At 41.8% G+C, this 24221-nt stretch overlaps 1 protein-coding gene across 3 annotated transcripts in view; it reads right to left on the bottom strand.

The window, feature by feature from the left end:
- Window positions 1–24221, bottom strand: part of RUBCNL (rubicon like autophagy enhancer) — an 84920-nt gene that overhangs the window by 23988 nt on the left and 36711 nt on the right. For all 3 annotated transcript variants that reach the window (XM_033950124.1, XM_033950126.1, XM_033950125.1), the window contains 5 exons: window positions 19126–19230; window positions 15547–15595; window positions 15300–15432; window positions 9519–9664; window positions 4791–4855 (listed from right to left, as the gene is read on the bottom strand). In XM_033950124.1, coding sequence (XP_033806015.1) covers window positions 4791–4855; window positions 9519–9664; window positions 15300–15432; window positions 15547–15595; window positions 19126–19230 — 498 coding nt within the window. The remainder of the gene's footprint in view (window positions 1–4790; window positions 4856–9518; window positions 9665–15299; window positions 15433–15546; window positions 15596–19125; window positions 19231–24221) is intronic.

Raw genomic sequence — 24221 nt, 5'->3', positions numbered from 1 at the left:
AATGTAATGTAATCTGTAATGTAATAAGCCCATATTAGGGCATCAAAAGTCTAGGTGCCCACAGTTACTCCAGTCATAGATCTTGTTTAACTATGAACACCCAAATATGGCGACTGTGCACACAATGAATTATTCTTTGTGTCTGTGTGTTGCAGCCCCATCCCCCCACCGCACTTAGGCACTACCCCTGGATTCTATATATGGAACTCAAACTTGTGCACACCCAATTTAAATAGAGCAATGAGTCAAATTAGCACCAATAATTGGGCATCATCAATTGATGTTAATTGGCAACAATTTGTATTTACGCATGCATCTTGCTATGAAATGTTGTATAAAGATGTTCATGTAAAATTTTAGCATGCAACTGAAAAAGGGGAGTGACCATGGGAGGGTTCACTAATGATGCACGCAATATAGAATTTAGGGATTCACGCCTAATTTGCACGCAAGGATTTACACGAAGTTTAAGTTAATGTAGATCCTTGGGTCCTAAGTTTGGCGCAGATTCCGGTGCTGCGCACTATTTTATAAACAGTGCCCAACTCAGAGCTCCATTTATAGAATAACACTCAGTGTTCAAAAAAAGGAGAAGAAAACCAAGCCAGCTGCCGTTTGGTCTAACAAGTAAAGTGAAGGAAAATCCTTCAGAAAGTGAATGAAGCATCTGACTGAAAATACTAAGAAACAGCATAAGAAATGGCAAGCCAAATACAAGACACTGATAAGGAAGGCAAAGAGGCCTTGCGTTGCAGGCAAGCACAGATAGTAAGAACTTTTTGGGGTTTCAAGCCAAGAAAATCAGTTGAACAGCTAGCTCAGGGGTAGGGAACGCCGGTCCTCGAGAGCCATATTCCAGTCGGGTTTTCAGGATTTCCGCAATGAATATGCATGAGATCTATTTGCATGCACTGCTTTCAATGCATATTCATTGGGGAAATCCAGAAAACCCGACTGGAATACGGCTCTCGAGGACCGGAGTTCCCTACCCCTGAGCTAGATGATCAAGGTGTAAAAGGAACACTCGGGGAGATTGCACACGCTAACCCCCATGCTACACGGAAAATACTAACGCCAGCTCTATGGAGGCATTAGCGTGTAGCGCGCACGGCAATGTAGCGCGTGCTAAAACCGCTAGCGCAGCTTAAAAAATACTTTGACACAACATCCTTCAGGTTACTAGTGCAATCGCTGATCCTATCCACCCTGGACTACTGCAACATCGTCTACCTGGGTATCCCACAAAAAACAATAAAAAACAAAACAAAACTGAGATTAGTACAAAACACTGCAGTTCGCTTAATCTTCGGACTGAGAAAACAAGACCACATTAGCCCATACAACAAAAAACTGCACTGGCTACCAATGGAAGCGCGAATACAGTTCAAATTTGCATGCATCCGCTTCAAACAAATCTGGGGCCTAGCACCTTCCTACCTGCAAACACACTTTACTCTACACAACCCCACACGAACAACCAGAAACGAAAACATCTTCGCCTATCCTAAAATTACTGGCTGCAAATACAAATCCTACCTTGACAGAACCTTCATGTTCCAAGCTAACAGACAACAATCCTGGCTGGGAAACTACATAAATAAAACCAGACAGACCTACAACGCATTCCGAAAATCTATCAAAACCACTCTGTTTGACAAATTCATCACCTAAACAGACCAATCCGCGCTCACTATGCTTTTTCCCCCTAGAAACCCAAAGCAATCTTCAGGCAATTCCTACCCCTCTCACTTTCCCTCCCCCTTTCAACCCCTCTTACATTCCCTCCCCTACAACCCTTTTCTTCTGTAACATTCCCTTCATGCATTTGTAATTCGCTGAATGTCCAGCCTTCTTTCGATGTGAACCGCCTAGAAGTCGTCTGACTATGGCGGTATAGAAAAATAAAGATAGTAGTAGTAGTAGTAGTAAAAGGAGCCCTTAACGTGTGCAAGTGCAAAATGATGCATGTGAGAAAGAGGAACCCAAACTATAGCTACATGATACATGCCAGGCTTCCACATTAGGAATCACCAGCCAGGAAAAGGATCTAAAAAGATGTAATAGATGAGGATACATTGAAAACCTTGGCTCAGTGTGCAGTGGGGATAAGAAAGCAAATAGAATGTTTTTATCAGGAAAGGAACAGAAAACAAAGATAAAATGTTATAATGCTCTTGCATTGCTCCATGGTGCAGCCATACCTCGAATACCATGTGCAATTTTGGTTGCCACATCTCAAAAAAGATATAGTGGAATTAGAAAGGTACAAAGAAAGGCAACAAAAATGATAAAAGGGATGGGATGACTTCCCTATGAGGAAAGGCTAAAGCAACTAGGGCTCTTCAGTCTGGGGAAGAGAAAGCTCAGGGGAGATATGATAGAGGTCTATAAATTACAGAGTGGAAAGAACAGGTAAGATGTAAATTACTTGTTTACTCTTTCTAAAAATACTAAGACTAGGGCAGTGTTAGGCAATTCCAATCCTCGAGAGCCGGAGCCAGGTCAGGTTTTCAAGATATCCACAATAAATATGCATGAGATAGGTTTGCATGTCAAGGAGGCAGTGCATGCAAATCCATCTCATACATATTCATTGTGGATATCCTGAAAACCTGACCTGGCTCCAGCACTCGAGGACCGGAATTGCCTACCCCTGGACTAGGGGTATGCAATGAAGCTACCAAGTAGTATATTTAAAACAAATCAGAGAATATTTCTTCACTCAACATGTAATTAAACTCTGAATTAATTGCCAGAGAATGTGGTGAAAGCAGTTAGCCTAGCAAGTTTTTTAAAAAAAAGTTTTAATCATTTCCTAAAAGAAAAGTCCATTTGCCTTTATTAAGATGGACTGGGGGAAATTCATTGCTTATTCCTAGGATAAACAGTATAAAATCTGTTTTACTCCGAGATCTTGCCAGGTATTTGTGACCTGGACTGGGCACTGTTGGAAACAGAATACTGGGTTTGAACGGACCTTCAGTTTGTCCCAATATGGTAACTTACTTTCTTATCAGCCCCTTTCTAGACACGGTGCACTTTCCTAGCAATGTTGATGTACATCAGGGGTGTCAAAGTCCCTCCTCGAGGGCCGTAATCCAGTCGGGTTTTCAGGATTTCCCCAATGAATATGCATTGAAAGCAGTGCATGCACATAGATCTCATGCATATTCATTGGGGAAATCCTGAAAACCCGACTGGATTCCGGCCCTCGAGGACCGACTTTGACACCTGTGATGTACATAGACAACTGCACAATATTTTTAAAGGCATTTTCTTCAGGCAGCACTTACTTTACATGTGGAAAATTGTATAAAAGGTTTTTCCAAAGAAGAGAAAGTTCCCATTGTTTATCCTGGTTTGATAGTACTAAAGGTCTTCCCTTTGCCAGGGCTTCCAAACCAGTCCTGATGATTCAGTCATATAGGTTTTCAGGATATCCACAATACATATGGATGAGATTTATTTATTAGGATTATTTACTGCCTTTCTGAAGGGATTCACTCAAGGTGGTGTACAGCAAGAATAAGTCAAACATAAGCAATAGACAGTTATAGCATTAAAAAAATATATATATATTCCTATCACAATACAAAGTATAGCACAGTATGTTACATTACAATGTCAACACAATGAATAATGACATTTTAATAGTGTAGGGTGTAGTCCAGGGGGCCACAAACCTTTTGAAGCCATGGCATGTTAAACTCGGGGCTGGAAGGCCTCGGGATATGTGCAAACGTCGACATAATGATGTCACACACACATGTATGACATAATCACGTCGACATCTACGCGGAGACTCTCCGAGATGGGGCCCTCAGCTTGCTAACCCTGGGAGAAGAGGTGAGGAGAGGGGCCGGCTGACTGCCTACAGGACGTGTCTTTTGCCACAAGAGGCGCATCCTGTAGGTAGATAGCCAGCGCCTCTCCTCCTCGCTGGCATCCCACAGCATACCCTGAATCTCGCCACAGCACACAGTTTGCGATACACTGGTGTAGACAAAAGAGTAGAATAAAGAGGTAAGAAAATAAGGGACTAATTTAAAGAAAGTTGCACACGAGGTCAGACCGGTGCTTGAAAATGATGAAAATTTGCTTATGAGGGGGTTGTCATACATCAGTGGTTCTCAACCATTTCCTGGGGACCCTGCAGCCAGTCGGGGTTTCAAGATATCCCTAATGAATATGCATGAGAGAGATTTGCATATAATGGGGAAGTGACAGGTATGCAAATCGCTCTCATGCATATTCATTAGGGGTATCTTGAAAACCCGACTGGGTTCAAGAATCTGGCCCAGAAATACAGACACCCCGTGTACATCTGAGCCTTATTACCGTTATTCTTTCGTCATGACTTGCACCATTTGCACATATATTGTATTTTAGCCTCCTCATTGGGATTTTATTAAATATATTAATAAACTTAGTTTTTTTTTACTAAGAACATCAACTCCACATTCTTTTGTCTTGATTTTCCCTATTACTAAACACCAGAATTAAAGCATGTTTGGCAGCACTCTGCTCACCTCCCTAGCCAGCAGTTTAGCATTCCCCTCTAACCCCTACCCTGGTATCCTATTTGCCTGTCTCGATTGTTTAGATTGCAAGCTCACTTGAGCAGGGACTGTCTCCTTTGTGACTCTGTGCTGTACTGCTCAAGAAATAGTAGTAGTAGAAGCCATATTTATACAGGAGTGACGGAGAATTGAGCTTTCCGCGGTGTAGCATTACAAAAACTGAAACATGTGAAGCCTCAGCATGTACACAAAGTTGATATCGATACTTACTGGGCTCTACTTGGGTGCCACAACCAGCACACAGAAAGTTCTGTGCCGCGACAATCACATCCCTCCTAGATAAACACAACAAGCTCATGTTATTTCCTGGAATTACAGGCATCTGTGTTTGTTTAAGTTTCTAGAACTGAAGGAGCGAGAGAAGTGGCAGGGTGAGGGGAAGGTACAGTTTGTGAAATAGCTTAGGTCTTCCAGGTGCAACATGGCCTAAGGTTTTATCATTTTGCCAAGTCTTAAATAAATATTTATTCAAATTAAAAGGTAGCAATGCATTAAGAAACATGCTAAAGAAGAGGGGGGAAGAGGACAACGCTCTGGAGCCGATCTGGGACAGCTGCATTGGCCCCAATATTGCCATGGTTAAATCACCAAACTACTAACAAAAAAAGGTACATAAGTAGTCGCCTCCGCCGGGGCAGACCAGAGGTCCATCTAGCCTGGCGGTCCGCTCACGCGGTGGCCCATTAGGCATATTGCCTGATCTGCGGTCCTTGACTAATTTTATGCCTACCTCAACACTTATCTCTAAACTTTCCGCTGCTCTTATCTGTACTACATATATAAGAAAAATCTCTTATTGACTGTGGCTTTGGCCCCAGACAAGGATTGGATTCTTAAACTTTTCTTTAAAAATAGGGCCAAGGACTTTTTGGGTTTCCATATCCAGATATTTCCTGATGTCTCGAGGGAGACTCAGAAGAGAAGAAGGGAATTCTTAATGTTAAAACCAGGAGTGACTCAAATAGGGGGTTTATTTTTTCTTGTACCCTTGTAAATGTGTCATAAGATACCGTTCCTTGAAATATATATTTGTAGATCCAGCTCACTTAACTGTTTTCCTTTCTGCGAAACGTCTTGAGTCTGCAGAACCATCTGTACCATTGTGATAATAATTAGCTCACTTCCCAGTAGTAGTTTAAGTGATTTTTCTTGTTAAAATGTATTACTTTAATTTAATTTCTACTTTTATCGTTAATCTTGGATCCTAATTTGAGGACTAGTGTGTGATTAAGTTAGGATGTATATTTTCTTTATTATTTTTAATTACTTTCAGGTTTGAGAGTAAATTATATTATTATGTTTTATTGATCTCACTTTCTGTACAAGATGATATGCTTGATAATAAATGTGTAAAATTTATAAATAAATAAAAAAAAAAAAGAAAGAAAAATCTTTCAACCATAGTGGTGCTCAGAACCTTGCAAAGGTGGTGAAATCACAAACCCATGTAGGTGTTTCAATGCTCTATCATCGCACCATCTTTGTCAGTGGAAAGAATTCTTTGATAAACTTGTGAGATAATATTAACTGTGATACAAAAGGACTCTATAGTCAATAATGTCTTCAACGTTTCAAGTGTTTGAAAAAAATTGAACTTAAACTTGCAAGGGTGGTTAGGAAGGTAACCGCCGGCAGCGATGAGAGCTAAGTAAAAATATTGGTTTTTATATATATTAAGTGCGATTTATCTTTGCTTTGGCAGGAAGAAGCTTTACTGTTATTGATCCAGCTTATGGGGGCTCTCTGAAGAAGCCAACGGCGAAACGCATTAGAGCCCGCTGGAATGAGACCGCTTCCTAACCACCCTTGCAAGTTAAGTTCAATTTTTTCAAACACTTGAAATGTTGAAGACATTATTGACTATAGAGTCCTTTTGTTATCACAGTTAATATTATCTCACAAGTTTTTCAAAGAATTGTTTCCACCGACAAAGATGGTGCGATGATAAGAGCATTGAAACACCTACAGGGGTTTGTCCCTGGTTTGTGATTTCACCACCTTTTCAAGGTTCTGAGCACCACTATGGTTGAAAGATTTTTCTTATATACGTAGTTCACCTTTTTTGTTAGTTGTTTGGTTCTATTCTTTGGGGGACGTTTCTATATATATTTTTACCCAGTAGTTTTTGATTGGGATGGTTAAATCACCAGCATTGCTGAACACTTAAGAGAGCTTGGTGGCAAAGTTAAACAAAAAACAACAAAACACAACACACTGGGTCAGATTATCTATTTGTATCAGGTTGATCACCTATCCCCTGAAAACATGGGGCTCCTTTTACGAAGCCGCGGTAGCAGTTTAACGCGTGTAATAGAGCGCGCTAAACTGCCGGCCGCACTAGCCGCTACCACCTCCTCTTGAGCAGGCGGTAGTTTTTCAGCTAGCGCGGGGATTAGTGCGTGATAAAGTCACGCGCGTTAAAACCGCTAACGCGGCTTCATAAAAGGAGCCCATGGTGTTGAATGACAAAGCCTCAGTGAATGACCCAACAATGCATGTGCATTTCAATGCTACAAAACAAATTTCAAGCTGATTTAGAAAACTCACAGGCCTATTGATGCTTTCACAAGAAAGGCTGTCAGCAACTGAAGTCCATAGAGAAAAAATAAGAATAGAATGTGCCTCAAGTTGAAAACTACTTCCATCAGCACTGTGTGGAGGATCTGGAAGGCCTGGTTAACCACACTAGAAGAAATACAGTGGTACCTCGGAATCCGAACACCCCAGAACTTGAACGACTTGGAATCCGAACTTTTTTTGGTAGTAAATTTTGTCTTGGAATCCGAACTCTGCTTTGTGATCCGAACACCCTGCACACTGTATGTGTGTGTTTGTGCCCCAGAATCTGAATGCTGCTTTGGAATATTTGTTAATATTTTACCTTAAAATCCAGTGTATTTCCTATTAAAATTTGAGTTTCTGGGACCCAGGAATGGATTAATCCAGTTTCTATTATTTTCAATGGGGAAAAATTGTCTTGGAATGCGAACGCTTTGGAACTCGAACGGGGTTCTGGAAAGGAATTAAGTTCAGATTCCAAGGTATCACTGTATTAGGATTATTCTATACCTACTCAAGAGATTAAAAGGGAACTACAAAAATATTCATCCTCCCTATTCTCCCCATTACATAATATAAATTTGGCTCCTAATTGTAATTAACCAGATATTAAATTTAGAACATACGTAACCCTAAATAGCTAACATTGTTTCTCGATGGTAAATTTCCTGCTCAGACAGGTAGACTGTCATCTCCATGTATAGGATTATAGGAGCACCTAGGTGGAAATTTTTTTTGCTCTTAATGTATCTTTTTATATTTCTCCAATTGAAATTACTGCTGGTTCCCACAAATTGGGAACTGGAGAGGATATTTTTTTGCTGATATTACTTTTTTTTTCCCCTTAAATTAAAACAAAAAAAACAACTTTCTTATCCTAATTACTGTACTAGTGTACTTTTTCTTGACTGCTTGTGTAAATGTTTGTAAATTCTTAATATAAAATTTAAAAAATTATGAATGTGCATTAGATATTACAATACTGCAATGTGTAGGAGTTTCTGTGGATTCTTCTCTCTGTTACTTCAAGGTTTATGACATTTTAAATGATTAAAGGGCAACAGTTGGAGAATGAAGCAGGAAACTGTGATAGAATAGACTGGGGACGGGGAAAGACGGGGGCACTCACAAGGACAGGGACTAGCAGGGACATTCACCACTCCCATGCAGCCTATGCTCCCATCTATGTCCACCATCTCCTTTCTTTTCGTATATCTCCTTGTGTCCAATTTCTTCCCTCTTACTCCAATGTGTCTCTTGCTCTCTCTTTGCTTCCCTTCCTTCACTGTCTTCAGTATTTCACTTCCTCTTCCTTCATCTCTTGGTTCAGCATCTCTTTTCCTTCCCTTCTCTCTTTCTAGTCCCTGCAGGTCCAACATCTCCCTCCCTTTCCTCCTGCTCCAGTGACGGGCGGGGACAGGGACGGGAACTTGCGGAGCCTCGGATGGGAATGTGGTGCCGGGGACTGACAGGGACTTGCGGGGCCACGAATTGGCAGGGGTAGGGACTCCAATGGGGGACTCGTGGAGAAAGGGACTCCAACGAGAACTCCCCATTAGTCCCCCATCCAAGTTCCCATCCGAAGGGACTCAGACGGGGACTCATGTGGATGGGGGACAAACTTTGTCCCTGTCATTTCTAATACTGACCAGTCTTAGGAGAGCCATATGTGGAGGAAAAGGATTTGGAAGCACCATGAAGGGGTTCCAAGTACCATATATTTTTCTGTGTCCCAACATCCATATCTTTTGGATAGACATGATTCTGTATTCAAAAGTCTCATCTGACCAGAGAAATATGGGTATTGCCATATCCAAGTCCATATTGCTAAATATGGACCTCAAGGTTCAAAACAGGATATCTGTTTTTGTCCCTGACAAGTCAGAGGAGTCACTTTAATTGGAAAAAGCCCAATATGTTAAAATATTAATTTCTGAAGAATACAGTTTGTATGATGCAGAGGTTTTAGCCATAGGCAGCTAGGTAGTGTTGCACAACCTATGTGGTAGCGATTAGATCAGTATATATTGGCTAATCTGTGAAAATGAGTGATTCCCTTGTGACTGTTTTCTACTATAGCCGTTTCCCAGGACTGAGGATTTTATCATGTTTCAGAATGCAATACAATGTCTGAACATACACATGCCACAGCTGCTCTTAAAGAGAGTCACCTTAAGACAGTCTTTGGTTTTCATCTTGATCACCATATTTTAAAATTAAACAGGCTGTCCTGATCTGCTCCAGAGACTAGTGATGCTCTGATAAAAGCAGGGGGGGGGGGGCTTCTTTCCTAGTGATTTCACAACAACAAAAAAGGAAGAAAAAAAGAAAGCAGAAGTTTGAGGACAGAAGATGACACTAAACGTCTCTGACACTTACTTGAGTGAAGGATGAATGGTAAATAAAATCTGAAATCTGGGTGGAGCCCATCCAGAATCCCCCCTCATTCTAGATTTTAATTTTATCTCTTCTACCAGAGTCAGGCTAGACTCAAACCCCTTTGGAATGTCTTCCTTATTCACATACTGAGGAAAAAAGAGAGAAATAATGAGATTTAATCTTGGGAAAATCTCTTCACAAAAACATGGTTAATAAAACTCAATAAAATCATCTCTATACAAGAGCGCTTGCTTCTCATGGAAGCAATAGCAACAAGATGACCATCCTCCTTGTAGGCACAGGCACATAAGACATACTTAAATATTTTCTCCACAAAATACTAGACAGTACCTTTGAAGGAACAACTTTACCTTCATGTTTTGTACGCAAAAGATTCTCCAGTGTTATATTTGCCAACACTAGGCAATATATGTAACGAGAACAAAATATACAATCTTACGCCTATTGTTTATTGGAAACTTCTATACCGCTGCTAATGACTGGAGAAGGAAATTCAGAGCGGTTTATATGAGCTTTATAATAGTGTTACAATACAGAGTTCGCATTTCCTGGGATGGTTTCAATACACACTCACACTCAGCCCTGGTCTGTTTGTGCCGCAGCAGCATCTGGAGGCTGTAATTGCCACACTTAAAGTGTGCGAGAGCGAATTCAGAGGATTACATCAAGTGCAGCAGTCAACTGAGGTCTTGAACTGTTAAAAAGTTAATGCTACAGGGCTTGTTGATAAGCCTCTCCTTTTCCCAGCTAAGTGCTTGGCTTTATTGCATTTTGTTTTTTGTGCTTTGGTTTTCAGTAGCGGTTGTTGTTCCACATATCAGTTTTTTCCACGTATTGATCAACACAGGACTCTTAGGGACCTCTGAAGAAGACATTTCGGATAAAGCGGACCATGTTGGGTCCCGTGCCATTAGTGGATTAGGTCCTCTGATTTGTATGTGGATTTTTATTATACATGTGGATTGTTTTATTGTACATTTGGAACTTGATTTTATTGCATATTTGGAACTTTGTTTCCCTTATTAAAGTCCATATCAGGATCATCGTCTCTCCACAAGTTTCTTTTGGTTTCTCTTGTTTTTTTGTGACACCATACGTTAGGCACTGTTTTCTTTTGTAGCTCTGTGATTTATTGTCTCTGTGCCCAGGTACAGTTCAGGTTTTTCTCAGATTTCTGAGGTTTTTTTTGTTTGTTTGTTTGTTTTTTTACTGTGACTCAACCCGGACACAAGAGGAGCCTACGTTTATTGGACTCTAGCCGTTTGGCTTGAATGGTCAGGACTAAGTCAGTCCTGCCTGTCTTTGAGGCTCGTTTTGATAAAGATTTGTGATAGCCAGTTGCTCATGACAATACAGTGTCTGGGTAAATTTTGTCAGGTGTTTGATAATACTATAAGTAGTGAACTTTTTGGTGACAAAATTACCCTATTGATAGTTTTTTGCAAATAAAATGGTTTCAATACAGACATTATTAAACCATAATCAATACTTGTGCTTTTGTAAAGGTGTTACAATACAGAGTTAGTGTTTTCTATTCTACCTATCAACTAGGTTCTCAATACAGCCCTCTTAAACCATATCAATCCTCTTTCTTAATTCCATCTATAATATATAATCAATCTACCTGCTTATACATACCTACTTGTACATACCTATATAAAATATCATATATTTATTCAAATTATACCCTCTTATACACACATATTATACCTTCTTATTAACATCCATATTTAGTATCATTTACTGTGTTAATCCTATTCCTATTTCAATCCGCGCTTAGTGTCTGTTCATCTTGGAAGTACTAACTTCCTGATAAATCTAGTTATCTGTGCTATGATTATCTTAGCCCCTGTCCCTACTGTATTTATCCTATAGATGTTCCTAGTGGGGACTAGCCAAGTATCTCCTCTTTGCTGCATTATTGGCTAAAGTCAGGGCAGGATTAATTCGTCAAGGGCCCCTAGGCACACAAGTACACTGGGCCCCCTGCCCCGCCCCACCCCACCATGCGCCAAGGCGGAAACAGGAAGCTGCGTCAGTGGGAAGCTTAGGGCAAGCAGCACCGCTTGCACAATTACAGTTCCCATTGCCTTTCTTACCCACGTTGCTTGCTTGTCTTACTTTCCATCGATGGGGGGGAGCCGCGTTGCTGATCAGGGGGGGCCTGCATTGCCAATCTGGGGGGGGCCGTGTTGCCGATCGATGCTGGAGGGACCCATCACTGTTTGGAAAAAACAATGTTGATGCCCTCCTTCATCGGTCCCCCGTGACCATTTCAGGCCCTAGGCACTGGGCCTATTGGTTAATCTTGCCCTGGCTATAGTATTCTGTGAAGAGGATGGTCTTCATCCTTTTCTTGAACTTTCCGGTGTCCTTTTCTAGTTTTTGTTCCTTAGGAAGGGCGTTCCACCACCTTCCATCACCCCTACTCAATGCAGTTGTCCAAGAACATTTTTCATCTGAAGATGCAAAATTATCTCATCTACTCAAACATCCTTTGTTGCCCTTCCCTGTGCTCCTTCCCTTTTCCTGCTCCACCTCCCTAATCATGACCCTTGAAAATGCTTTTGCCAATATAGAAAGTCAACTTCAATATCGCTAGTTTAAACCTGACTCTCCATCCTCCTACTTCCCCCACAGTAGGTATTTAGCAAACATGGTCATGCCCTTACTGATCTTTATTGTGCCTCTAAGAAACTAAAAATTGGTCAATCATAGATTAAGGGGACATTTTACAATGCCTGTTTTACATTTACTGGGGAATTCTATAAATGGTGCCTACATTAGGTGTCGCTAGCTGCCCTAATTACAGCCACCTAGCAACATCCAAGTTCAGGATCTGTACCCAGTTTTTATTCTTTAATTGGCTTAATTGACAAGGTAGTTGATCACATCAGCTGTCAGACAATCAAAAAAACCCCACAAAAAACCCAACAATAATCAATTAAGAGTTCAGCGCCGAACTCATAGGACGCCTAGCGATGCTTTCCCACGCCTAAGGACGCCTAACAATTCCCATGTTTAAAAGTAGGCATGGATATGGGTGGAGAATAGATGTGGTTGACTTGGGCGTCCAACTTAGGCACCACCAAAATAGCTGGCCTAAAGGAGCGGCACCTGTATCTGGGAAACCGAAGTTCGCTTAGGCGGCGCTAGTCGTGATTCTATAAATGGCGCTGTTTTTTGATTGACAACTGCACCAAGCCTGTTTATAGAATCTAGCCCTTATTGTATATGTGATGTGATGATTCTTGCATCCCACTAACTCCCACCATAGTGGTTCAAAGCATTTAAAAGTAAAATAAAGAAGAAAAAGAAGTCTGAAAGATCTAATCTAATCTTTCATCTGCGTGTTGCTCATACCCGCCCAGGCTCTAGGCAACTTACAGAGGGGGGGTAAAAGGGGATCAGGGGGGAGTTTAAAAGGAGGGCCTTAAGAGAGAGGTGAGGGGAGAAGGGAGCGAGAAAAACTCAGTTATCGGGAAGTTTTTAAATATAAATTGAAGGTAACATTTTCCAAAAAAAAAGGGGGGGGGGGGAAGAATGTTAACTCAAATATAAACCAAGAGACTCAATATTCAGCCTGCGACACTCAGTTCTGTTGTCCGCTGCTGGCCTTATCCCCAGAAATTCAATACCAGGTCATATCCAGAATCTAGCATTGAATTTCTGCATTTCTAGAGCTGGGTAAACCACAGCCAGTTAACTGATATTCAGCATTTAACTGGCTATGGGGCACCACATAAAGACAGGATAGATTAATATGGACCTGAATTTAACCGACCAAGTGCTGCTGAAATATTACCTAAAGCAAAACCAACTAGTTTGGGGGCATTCTGAGAGTGAAGTCAGCACTTGGCCAATTAAGGCAAACCCCAAGTCTCCTCTCATTAACATAGCTCTAACTGCTGCTATCAGAGTAGCCCATTTCTGCAACTGGCCCCTTCCAACACTACATCATCCTCAATTTGGTCTTAAACTTGGGGGGGGGGGGGGGGGGGAGGAAGGACATGCACTTTTAAAGCTGCTAGGCAATTCTAGACTTGCTATAGGTTTGGTTTTCTGTTGGATTACTGTGTTATACAATGATTTAAGGATGTACTGGGACACGAGTCCAGGGACTCATCTCTTCCCTAGATTTTCTCAAACAGAGAATGACATGAGGACAAATTTATCCCCGTCCCCGCAGGAACTCAATTTTCCAGTCCCATCCCCACGAGTTTTCTCGCTGTCCCATGTCCCATTCCTGTAAGCTGTGCCCTAACCGCACAAGCCTCAGACACTTATGATTTTAAAGTGCTTGAGGCTTGTGCAGATGAGGACAGAGCTTGCAGGAATGGGGCAGGGGCAAGAAAAGAACTCACAGGGTCGGGACAGGAAAATTAGTTCCCACGTTCAAATATGTCACGGGCCGTATCGAGGTGAAAGAGGATCTCTTTTTCCTTAAAGGACCCACGGCAACAAGAGAGCATCCGTTGAAAATCAGGGGTGGGAAATTTCATGGCGACACCAGAAAATATTTCTTCACCGAAAGGGTGGTTGGCCGCTGGAATAATCTTCCACAACAGGTAATTGAGGCCAGTAGCGTGCCAGATTTTAAGAAAAGATGGGATTGGCATGTGGGATCTCTTCATTGAGGTAGTTAGGGGGTGGGCCATTAGTGTGGGCAGACTAGATGGACCGTGGCCCTTTTCTGCCGTCATTTTCTATGTTTCTATGATGATGGGGAAAAGAATCTGTTCCCGTGTCATTCTCTACTCTCAAGGCCTCTGCAGTTTCCTGCAACAGATCACAAGCAGATATCACAGACAGGGCTAGCAAATTCCAGAGGCTAATTCTGTGGTAATTAGAGTAAATGTTCATACATTTCCAGTTTTTAACATACCTAAATATGTACAATACACACTAGTTGTGTCAAATAGAAAAGCCAGGATTTCCTTTTCTGGGCAATGACCTTTCAGATATCTGTTATCAGCTTTGCCTCACCTTCATAAACAATGCAGAATCTCTCCTTATATGAGAGAGATCTACATGCAACAGAGGTAGGAAGTATGCAAAATCTCCTTCATATGTTAATGAACCCTAAAACACTGACCCGTTAGTGGTCTTTGAGGACTAGGAGAGGAGACCAAAGGCATAAGGCATTTGAGAACAGACATTTCATACTAACCTTTGGATCTGGCTTGTATTTTCTCTTGCTCTTCCTTTTACTGCATTTTATTAAACACAAGCTATCTTGAATGTTTTTTCCCACAGAAGTGGTGTAAACCTTTGATGGTGATTTCATTATATTTCTTATAAAGCCTGAAAACTAGTGAAGCAGTTTACATTTAGGTACAGTAGGTATTTTTCTGTCCCTGGAGAGCTTACACTAAGTTTGTGACTAAAGGGTTAACTAACTTGCCCAAGGTCACAAAGTTGCAGTTGGATTTGAACTGGGTTTCTTTGGTTCTCAGACCACTACTCTAACCATTAAGATATTCCTCCAACGAAAGAAGGATGAATTTTTCTGGATCGATGAGTTATACATTTTCATGAAATAAAGTCACACAGAATCTTAAGTTCTCTGTGTCATGAGACGGTCTCGGTTGTGTTCCAGGGGCTACAGCAGCAGTGCTCCTGTCAGTCCTATGAATCTGTGAATCCTATGTTATACCTAGCTACAGCCTTATAAGCAAGCCATATAGAGATTTCTCGAAAACATTGGTATTAAAATCATTGTCTAGCCCAATTTTTTTATTTTTTTAAACATATACTTACTTTCTGTTCGGTTGCATTTTTGCTGTTAGCCCATTGATTCTGGGACTCGATCTGCAACCACTGCTTCCGGAAAGTTCTGTAAAGTTTCTGAGCAGTAACTTCTGCTGAGTTTGAGTCAGCTGGAAGAGAGGATCTGAAAGAAATGAGTCAAAAACTGTAGGATTGCAGCAACTGGGTGGGGGGGGGGGGAGGCAAACCTCGTCAGAAAAAGGTTCTGACTGATGCAATACAACTCCAGAGTTCATACCTATTAGGAGAATTTGCAGATGCTGCTATGGTCTCATAATCTTCCATTTCTGTACAGGGCAGAAGACAGAAAAAGTTAATTGCAGCAGTTCTCCAATTTTCTCCAGGTCATTGTACAAGCCCAGCTGTCATACCAGCCAACTTATTTAGTGAGTTTTGGGAACATAGCCTGGTTATACTAAGCTTTTCTTTCTTTAGTCACTGAGAGAGAGCTAAATCATCCAGGATTAGGTAAGATCTTTGGTTAGGAAGCAAGGACGGCAAGAGAAACCTCTGCATACCCTGCAGTATCTATACCAACCATTTACTCAAAATTTAAGATGTCAGAAAAAGTTATCTGGAAGGGAATACATGGTTTAAAGCCGAACTAGCAGTGGTGCTGGTTGGCAAGGCTCTGTCCTTTAACATTAGCAATGCACATCATGTAGAACTCGATTTTGAACGTTTATGGAAAACAAACAATCGGTAGCAAAGGCTGAAATTTATTTAGTCATTTATTTAGCCCGTCCTGCCAAAGGAACCCAGAACAGATTACAAGAGTACATTTCCCCCTCTGAATCTGCGGTTTCAGCATCCGCAATTTTTTTTTTTTTTAAGGTGGGGAAAAAAACCCCAACAACTTTATTTTGGACCTTCCCCGCCTCCCTCCCACCTTCCCCCCTTACCTGGTGGTCTAGCGGGCTTTCAGGGCAGAAGCGATCTTCCTATGCTCCTGCCCCATGCAGATCGCCTCGAGAGACTACAGGAGCTCACAGCAGCCATTTCCTATTGGCGATCTGCACGGGGAGGAGCATAGGAAGATCGCTCCTGCCCTGAAAGCCCGCTAGACCACCAGGTAAGGTCCGGGGATGGGTCAGAGCCGGCACAAAGTCATTCGCAATTTTTCACACTTCGCAGTTCAGCTCTGCCCCTAACCCCCGCGAATACCAAGGGAGACGTGTACATTCATATTATGAGTAGGACATACTTTAGTGAGAAATACAGAGTTTACAGTATTTACAGTATAGACAAAGGGTCTTAGATTTCAGCATTTACAGTATGGACATAACATACAGACTTATGAACTCTTACAAAGCTGCGCTAGCGGCCCCGAAGCCCATAGAGATTTTAAGGGCTTTGGGGCTGTTGCGGCGTGGCTTTGTAAAAGAGGCCATTAGTGGACATGGAGGTAAAGTAGCTTTCTTAGCAGGGGGGTGCATCTTTTGAACGTTTGAGAATGTGGTACTAAATTAGGGTTATATTAGCGGTCCTCAGTTTTAAGAAGCAAACTAAATACCAGCCAAAAACAAATCTACAGTCAAAATCCACCACTCAGCTTTCACCTATAACTGAAGCCAAAAACTATGGGCTCCTTTACTAAGGTGCGCTAGCGTTTTTTACACATGCAGCAAATTAGCACGCACTAACCCCATGCTACACGGCTAGAACTAACGCCAGCTCAATGCTGGCGTTGGCATCTAGCGTGCGTGCTATTCTGCGCATTAATGCCCTAACAGAACAGGCAGCGAGATCGGGGCAGCAGAGAGCAGGGTGGCAGTAGAGAGGTGTGCGACTGTTCCCCAGCAGTCGTTTTAGGAGTTCATCGGCCAGCCCAGTCGGATCGAGAATTTTGTGTAGTGAATCGCTGCCTTCCTTACTTTTGAATGTCCCTCCCCTCATTTGCATGCGCGGAACGGAGGACGGTCAGAAGAGAGGAAAGTGAATCGAGCCAGAGGGGAATTTGGTCGCTAAGGGGTCACAAACCGATCGGTTTGCTTTGTGAATCTAGCCCAATGTTGAGTGTTATATCAGTATTGCCTACTTTTCCTAAGTATTGGTTTTCTTTCCAAGCTATGTAGCCTTAGGCGGGCTTGCAGGCCTCCCTAGGCTCCTGGAGGCACCTTCAATATGGGCGGCCTGCCTGGAGAGCATTTTTTAAAAAATGTGCGCCCCGATTGGCTGATTAGACAGCTGTAGGACGCCTACCAGCTGCCTACAATCGGGTCGCAGTTTACAGAATCCAGGCCTAAATGCCCACCCTAAATTATTTGTAATCCATTAAGAACCACATGCTGAGCAGACTAAGTTTTAAACTTAAAAATACTAGAACCTCAATTATTCTTTGCTATGTATTCATTCCCAATTTCTACATGATCCCAGAAAGCTTTTTTTAATTATGAGAAATCTACGTAAAATAAGAAAATTCTTTGACCCAGCACAATTCAGGCTAATTGTCCAATCCCTATTCTTAGGTCTACTGGACTATTGCAATTCCCTCTATCTACCTTGTCCTGCCAACATGATAAAACAACTTCAGACTATACAAAACACTGCTCTCAGACTGATCTACTCCCTGAGAAAATATGATCATATTACAACTGCCTTCCTAGACTCTCACTGGCTACCTATGCAAGCACGAATTCAATTCAAATTCTACTGTCTATTATTCAAAGCATTAAATGGCTCCGCCCCCCACTATCTAAACAACCGCCTAAACCAGATCCTCACCTCAAGACAAAGAAAAACTCCGAACCCTTTTGCCTTCCCTCCACTCAAGGGCACTCAGCGCAAAAAGATGTTTGATAACCTTCTGGCGACGCAAGCAGCAAAACTTAACCACTCCATCTCCAACCTGTTGACGGCAACGGGCGACTTCAAAACTTTTTGAAAAGAAATCAAAACCCTACGTTTCAAAAAATTTATCCAGATATCTTAACCCAACCCTTCCCCCTCCTCCTAGATAAATTCTCCCACAAAGCCTCCACTTAAATAATCTCTTCCTCCCCAAAACACCAACCAAGTATTCAGATCCCTGAAATGTAACGTAATCTTATTTGTACTCTAACTGTAATCTATTTGTTATATCACACAGTAACATACAGTCAATTTAATATCCAATTTGCAAGTTCTTCCGGAATTAATCCAGCTACCGCTCCTCCCTTGTAACCGGAAAAAAAAAAACCAAAAACAACCCAAAACTGTTGTAACTTCACTGGAAATGTCCAGTTAGCTCTTTTGTAATCTGCCTTGAACTGCAAGGTATAGGCGGAATAGAAGTCCCTAATGTAATGTAATGTAATGTAATGATCAGAGGATGGTTGAATTTAATATAAGAGGATAAGTTTTCAAAAGTATTTCCAGAGATAAAATAGTGCTGTACTATGGAAATGAGTTTTATAATGAGGTGGCATTTTCCACATGCTTTTAAACCAGCGTCTAACCTCTGCCCTCTTCCAGTTGGATTTTCAGGATTTCCCCTAATGAATATGCAGGAGATCTATTTGCCTACAATGGAGGCAGTGCAGGCAAATACATCTCATGCATATTCATTGGGGAAATCCTGAAAAAACACGTGGGTTATGGCCCTCGAGGACCGAAGTTGGACACTCCTGTTTTAAACATTGTGGAAGGCGGCCTTCTTAAGGGGATGGAACACTTTCAAATCTTCAGATGCATGCATGTATTTTTATATAAAGGTATATCTGCGGATGCTCTTCCTGGGGTGTACTTTCACTTTGCAAATCCTGCAGTATGGGAAGTGAAGTACACACGTACTTTTGACCAGTGCAGATGGCTATAAATTCCACTTGCAAAAACTCACCGATAATCACATATTCATCATTGAAGTCACTTTCACAGGAATGGATAAAGGTCTCCTGCCCGGACACAGGCTCCACAGCACTGTTCAGCTGCAGAACAGCACAACCTTCAACCAAAGGAAAGAGAGCTGGTGAGCAGCTTTATTACATGCCAACAAGACTATTAGTTTTCATTTTATACAAAAAGCACTTCAGCTGCTGGAAGAATATAATATTAAAAGCGATATACGAACAAACATGGAAGACCAGCTCACATAGCCCAATATTTATCAATATGCAGGATATACAAATCCCTAGGACAGACTTGTCTAAGTTCAGTCCTTCAGGTCTGCAAGCAAACTGGGGTTTCAGGATATCCCTTCTCAGAAAACTGCATGTGTAACCCTCAAAAACTGAACTCTTGACAAGCTTGAGCTAGATCCATCACCTCTGCTGCCAGCTCAAAGATCCCTTTTCTTGCAGGAAGCTTCTCTTCTTCAGCCAAAAGAGGGCAACTATTTGTTTTGTAAACTCCCTGTGCATTTTTTTTTTCTTAATTCTTTATTCATTTTCACATCTTACAACAAGTATACAATAAATAAGTAAATATTCATACAATTCTAGATTATCCCCCCTCCCCCCCACCCCTTCCAAAACATATTAGACACTTTATTTAATCTTATATATTATACCCTCCCAATCCCATATCATATCATTCTTTCTATTAAAAGGTGTCTAATCATTTGAATATACAATCAATGGCCCCCAAGTTTTTTTAAACTTAGTATAATTTAACTCCCTGTGCTTTTTAACGAAAACACTATTTCTGGCTCCATTCAAAAGGCCACTTAAATTGAGTTTTTTTAAATTATAATTAAATTTAAGATCACAAATTAGGCCTATTCAACAAGGTGTACACATAAAAATACAATCTTAAAAAGGAAGTCAAAAGATTTTGGAAGGGCTTAAATTTTTCTGAATTGATAAAACTATGTACTTTAAAGTTCTACCAGGAGCTTATTCTAATGTTCAGCAGCACTAGAAAACTTTTTGTGCCACATCAATGATTTGATTTCTTTGGTAGGAGTGCAATGGGGGGGGCAGGCTCCAAAGATACTTAAGCAGTCTAACAGGTACCACCAGGGACTGTCCTGTCAGCTACAGACCGTAGTCCATGACTTCTTTTCATAGGCAGAGCTAAATGAGAAAGCCTCTAGCACTGAAGCACAGAGAAACTCAGAAAAAAACACCGAAGAAAATAAACAGAGAGCAAAACAGAAACACTCCTTCCGGTTCACATGCAGCAGGGGAAAAAAATGCAGGTGGCAGCAGAGCTCCCTGTGAAGTAGAGAAGATTCAGAGAAACAATCTGGAGTGGATTCCTTCTGCAGATGGCTCACGGCCATTGGGAGAGAAACCACATGTCTAGAATGACACCTATTGCACTGGAACAGTGATTATACAATGAAAGCCCTATCTAATCAAGATTTGATTTGAATTAGTCAGTGCCCTGGGAAAGCTCTGGTAACAGCCAGTACTGTTCAGAGGGGAGTCAAGATCCTGACAGTCTGTTAAATTCTGGATTAAGTTTTCTCCTAATCTGGTGCTGCAGAACCAATCTTGATCGAGGTTACTGGCATCCTAACCAATAACATTGCATAACTTTCAAACAGAACACTAATGTTATAACTTCCTGAGGAAAGGCAGAAAGTCAAGCTGAACACTGCAGAGGTCAGGAGGTCACTTGAGTGTAAGGAGGGCATTCTCACCAAGAAAACAGAGTCCTAGTACAAAACAAGAATCAAAGCGCACAAAGGGGTAATCTTATACAATTTTTTTCCACATGTAAAGCCTATTTATAATGCAGAAAACCAGAAGCATCTACAGAATTGCACAACCACAAATGTATGTAAAAGCTACAAATACAGAAAGCGTGCAGCGGACTTATGATATGGGGGAAATTCTATAAAAAGGCGCTCAAAAATTGGCACCGAAAAGTATTCTATAAAGGGGGTGTGTCCTCGATAGATTAGCACTTAGTGCCAATTCCTGGGTGCCAGACTTGCACCTGCTGAAACCTGGTGTAACTCCTGGAGCCCAGGTTGGGTGAGGGAAGGCCATTACTCTGGGACAATATGCCCAACTTTTCAGAATGTCCCTGACCCACCCATACCCCTTCATGGCCATGCACCCTTTTGGGGAGTACACTATGGGATCCAAGCACCCAGCATTACAGAATAACGTACAGCCAGATGCACGAGCAAATTCTAAATAGTGTCATTTAACTAAAAAGAATTGAGCTGCTGGCCATCGATAAGTGGATGCTAACAACAGTTAGTCAATTAAGTTGCACCTGCAACTTGGAAAGTCTGTCCGATCTGGACGCCATATATAGAATTCAGGAGTTTATGCACAATTTGAATAGAGAGCAGAGACAGAATCATTTAAGATGCGCACACATCCATATGGCCCCTACCATCTGGAATTCAGCACCAAATTATATAAGAGAAATTACATCCCTTGATAAATTTAAAAGTAACTTGAAGGCCTTTCTTTTTAAAGACACATTCGGTGTATAATAGTCCTTCTAAGGACGGTAATGGAAATCTGTTCCTTGCCATTTTTTAATCATTTTAGCTTATTTTACATTATTCTAGACCAGGGGTGCCCAACACGTCGATCGCGATCGACCAGTAGCTCAGGAAGGCAACGTGAGTCGATCGCTAGACTCGTGTTGCCGTCCTGATCTACCGGGCCGATCAGCCTTCCTCTGTGTTCTCCCTAGGGCCTTTTAGCTGGGCGGTCCGCCCAGCTGTCATCTGCTGCCGCGGCTGCTGAACATTTGAAAAAAACCCGGATTGGAGATTTCAGCCCGTAGCGAACTTATGCTCCGGGCTCTAACATGTGCGTGCCGGCTTCTCTTCTCTTCCCTCCGAAACCGGAAGTTATGTCCGGGGGGGGGGGGGGGGGAGGCCGGCACGCACATGTTGAGAGCCCTGAAGCAAGTGTTCGCTACGGGCTAAGGCGGGAGACAGGTTAGTGAAGCATTTCCTCTTCTTGCTGCCGGGTCCTGCCTACTTTCTGTTTCCGCGAAGGCAGGACCCAGCAGCATTTCCCCCAATAGGTCGATTGCGATGCTGGTCGGCCGAAGTAGGGACAGCTTGGGGCGGCATCGGCTTTCGGGCCTGTTATTGGTGGCAGTTTGGGTCCTGGTCCCGATGGCAGTTTGGTCCCCGTTGGCAGTGGCAGTGGCTTGGGGGAGGGCAGGGAGAAAGAAAGAAAAAGGGCAGGCAGGGAGACAGAAGGAAAGAAGAGAAACAGAAAAAAAGAAAGGGAGGCAGAGAGAAAGAAAGGGAAGGGAGAGAAGAAGGAAAAGTTGGGGGAGGGAATGAGGTCTGGAGGAGAGGAAGCATACAGGCTGAAAGAAGGGAAGAAAGATTGGATGCACAGTCAGAAGAAAGTGCAACCAGAGACTCATGAAATCACCAGACAAGGTAGGAAAAATGATTTTATTTTAAATTTAGTGATCAAAATGTGTCTGAATTTATATCTGCTGTCTATATTTTACACTAAGGTCCCCTTTTACTAAACCACAATAGAGGTTTTTAGCACAGGAAGCCTTTGAGCGTCGAGAGCAGCGCTGGGCATTCAGCGCAGCTCCCTGTGCTAAAACTGCTATCGTGGTTTAGTAAAAAGGGAGGGGGGTATATTTGTCTATTTTTGTATGGTTGTTACTGAGGTGATAGTGCATAGAGTCATCTGCTTTGACCTCTTTGAAAAACCCTGGAATAGGAATGATAATTAACATTTTCTATGTGTACAGTGTGCTTTGTGTTTTTTTAAAATTTTATTGTTGGTAGATCATTTTGACTTGGTCATTTTAAAAGTAGCTCGCAAGCCCAAAAAGTGTGGGCACCCCTGTTCTAGACTATTTATATTTTGTTCCCCTTCCTTTTGTTTTGGTCCCTTCCCCCTCTTTCTCTTTATACAAATTTTACTTCTGCCCTTCTCCATCTTGTATCGGTAAGTTAATGTTTGTCAGTGCGTTTGATTGTTTGTAGCATTATTTGCAATTTATTTTTAACATACATTCTTATCATACTTTGTTTTTATATTATGTAAAACCGCTTTGAATTTTAATACGGCAGTATATCAAATTTTTAAATAAACCTGAAAATACATGAGTACTTGATTAATAAACAAACAATCAATTTACCTCTACCTCAGAGTAGGTATAAACGTGTACGTTGGCATTTGACCACTACTGAAGCTGAACAAGGGAGCTTATTTGTTAAGCAGCATATAGGTGGTCCTGTTACAAAACAAGGCCCATAAAACCTATTTTGTCAGACTGAGAGGCAGCCCTTGAATTTGGGCTGCCAGATGCTGAATTTTGGCGCCCCCACATTTTTTTCCACCCCAGCTAAGCATACCATTCTCAAGTCTTAGAAAACATCAAGCTCAATTTTCCAAAAAGCTGGCAACTTAGATACAGTACACTGTGTTAAAATAAGAGGTTCAGGATGTGAACGGGGTAGTAACCACTCGTAAAGTTAGCATACGTAGGAGTAATAGTAGAGGCCACAGCAACCAAAAAAGGCCTTTTAAGTCCACTGTGGACAGGGAAATACCTATGTACCTGAACATAGCTCAACTGGAAATACACTTCTCCCTCCATATCCGCTGTTTCCGTATCTACGGTTTTGATTATGCGTGATTTTTCGGCCGCTGACTTTGCCCACAAAAAACGTCATCATTAAACTTTTTTCCACTTGTGGAAGGAGCTTTTTGCAGCTTTGAAGGAAGCTGCACTTCGGCTGTCATCTTTGCCAATCATCGGCTTCAGGTTGATAACAAGGCAAGAATCAGCTCTGCAGTTACAGTGAAGGTAGACAGGGATATTGTTCTGTAAAGGCGAAGAATTACCAGACAGAAAGAAAAATGTTGCTTTTCACTCTTAAATTCTGGTTTCATCCGTGTCCCCTTCTCAAATGCATTGACTTGGTGTAGAACTTAGGACTCCCTCCGCTCCTGCATCCGATGCCTTCTCCTCTTCTTCAAAAACCGCGAACAACAGTTGATACGTTATTCGCGGTTTCAATTAAAAAAAAAAAAAAAA

The sequence above is a fragment of the Geotrypetes seraphini genome, chromosome 6 (genome assembly GCF_902459505.1).
Source record: "Geotrypetes seraphini chromosome 6, aGeoSer1.1, whole genome shotgun sequence".
NCBI lineage: Eukaryota > Metazoa > Chordata > Amphibia > Gymnophiona > Dermophiidae > Geotrypetes > Geotrypetes seraphini.
This window is presented reverse-complemented; position numbering and strand designations above follow the sequence as displayed.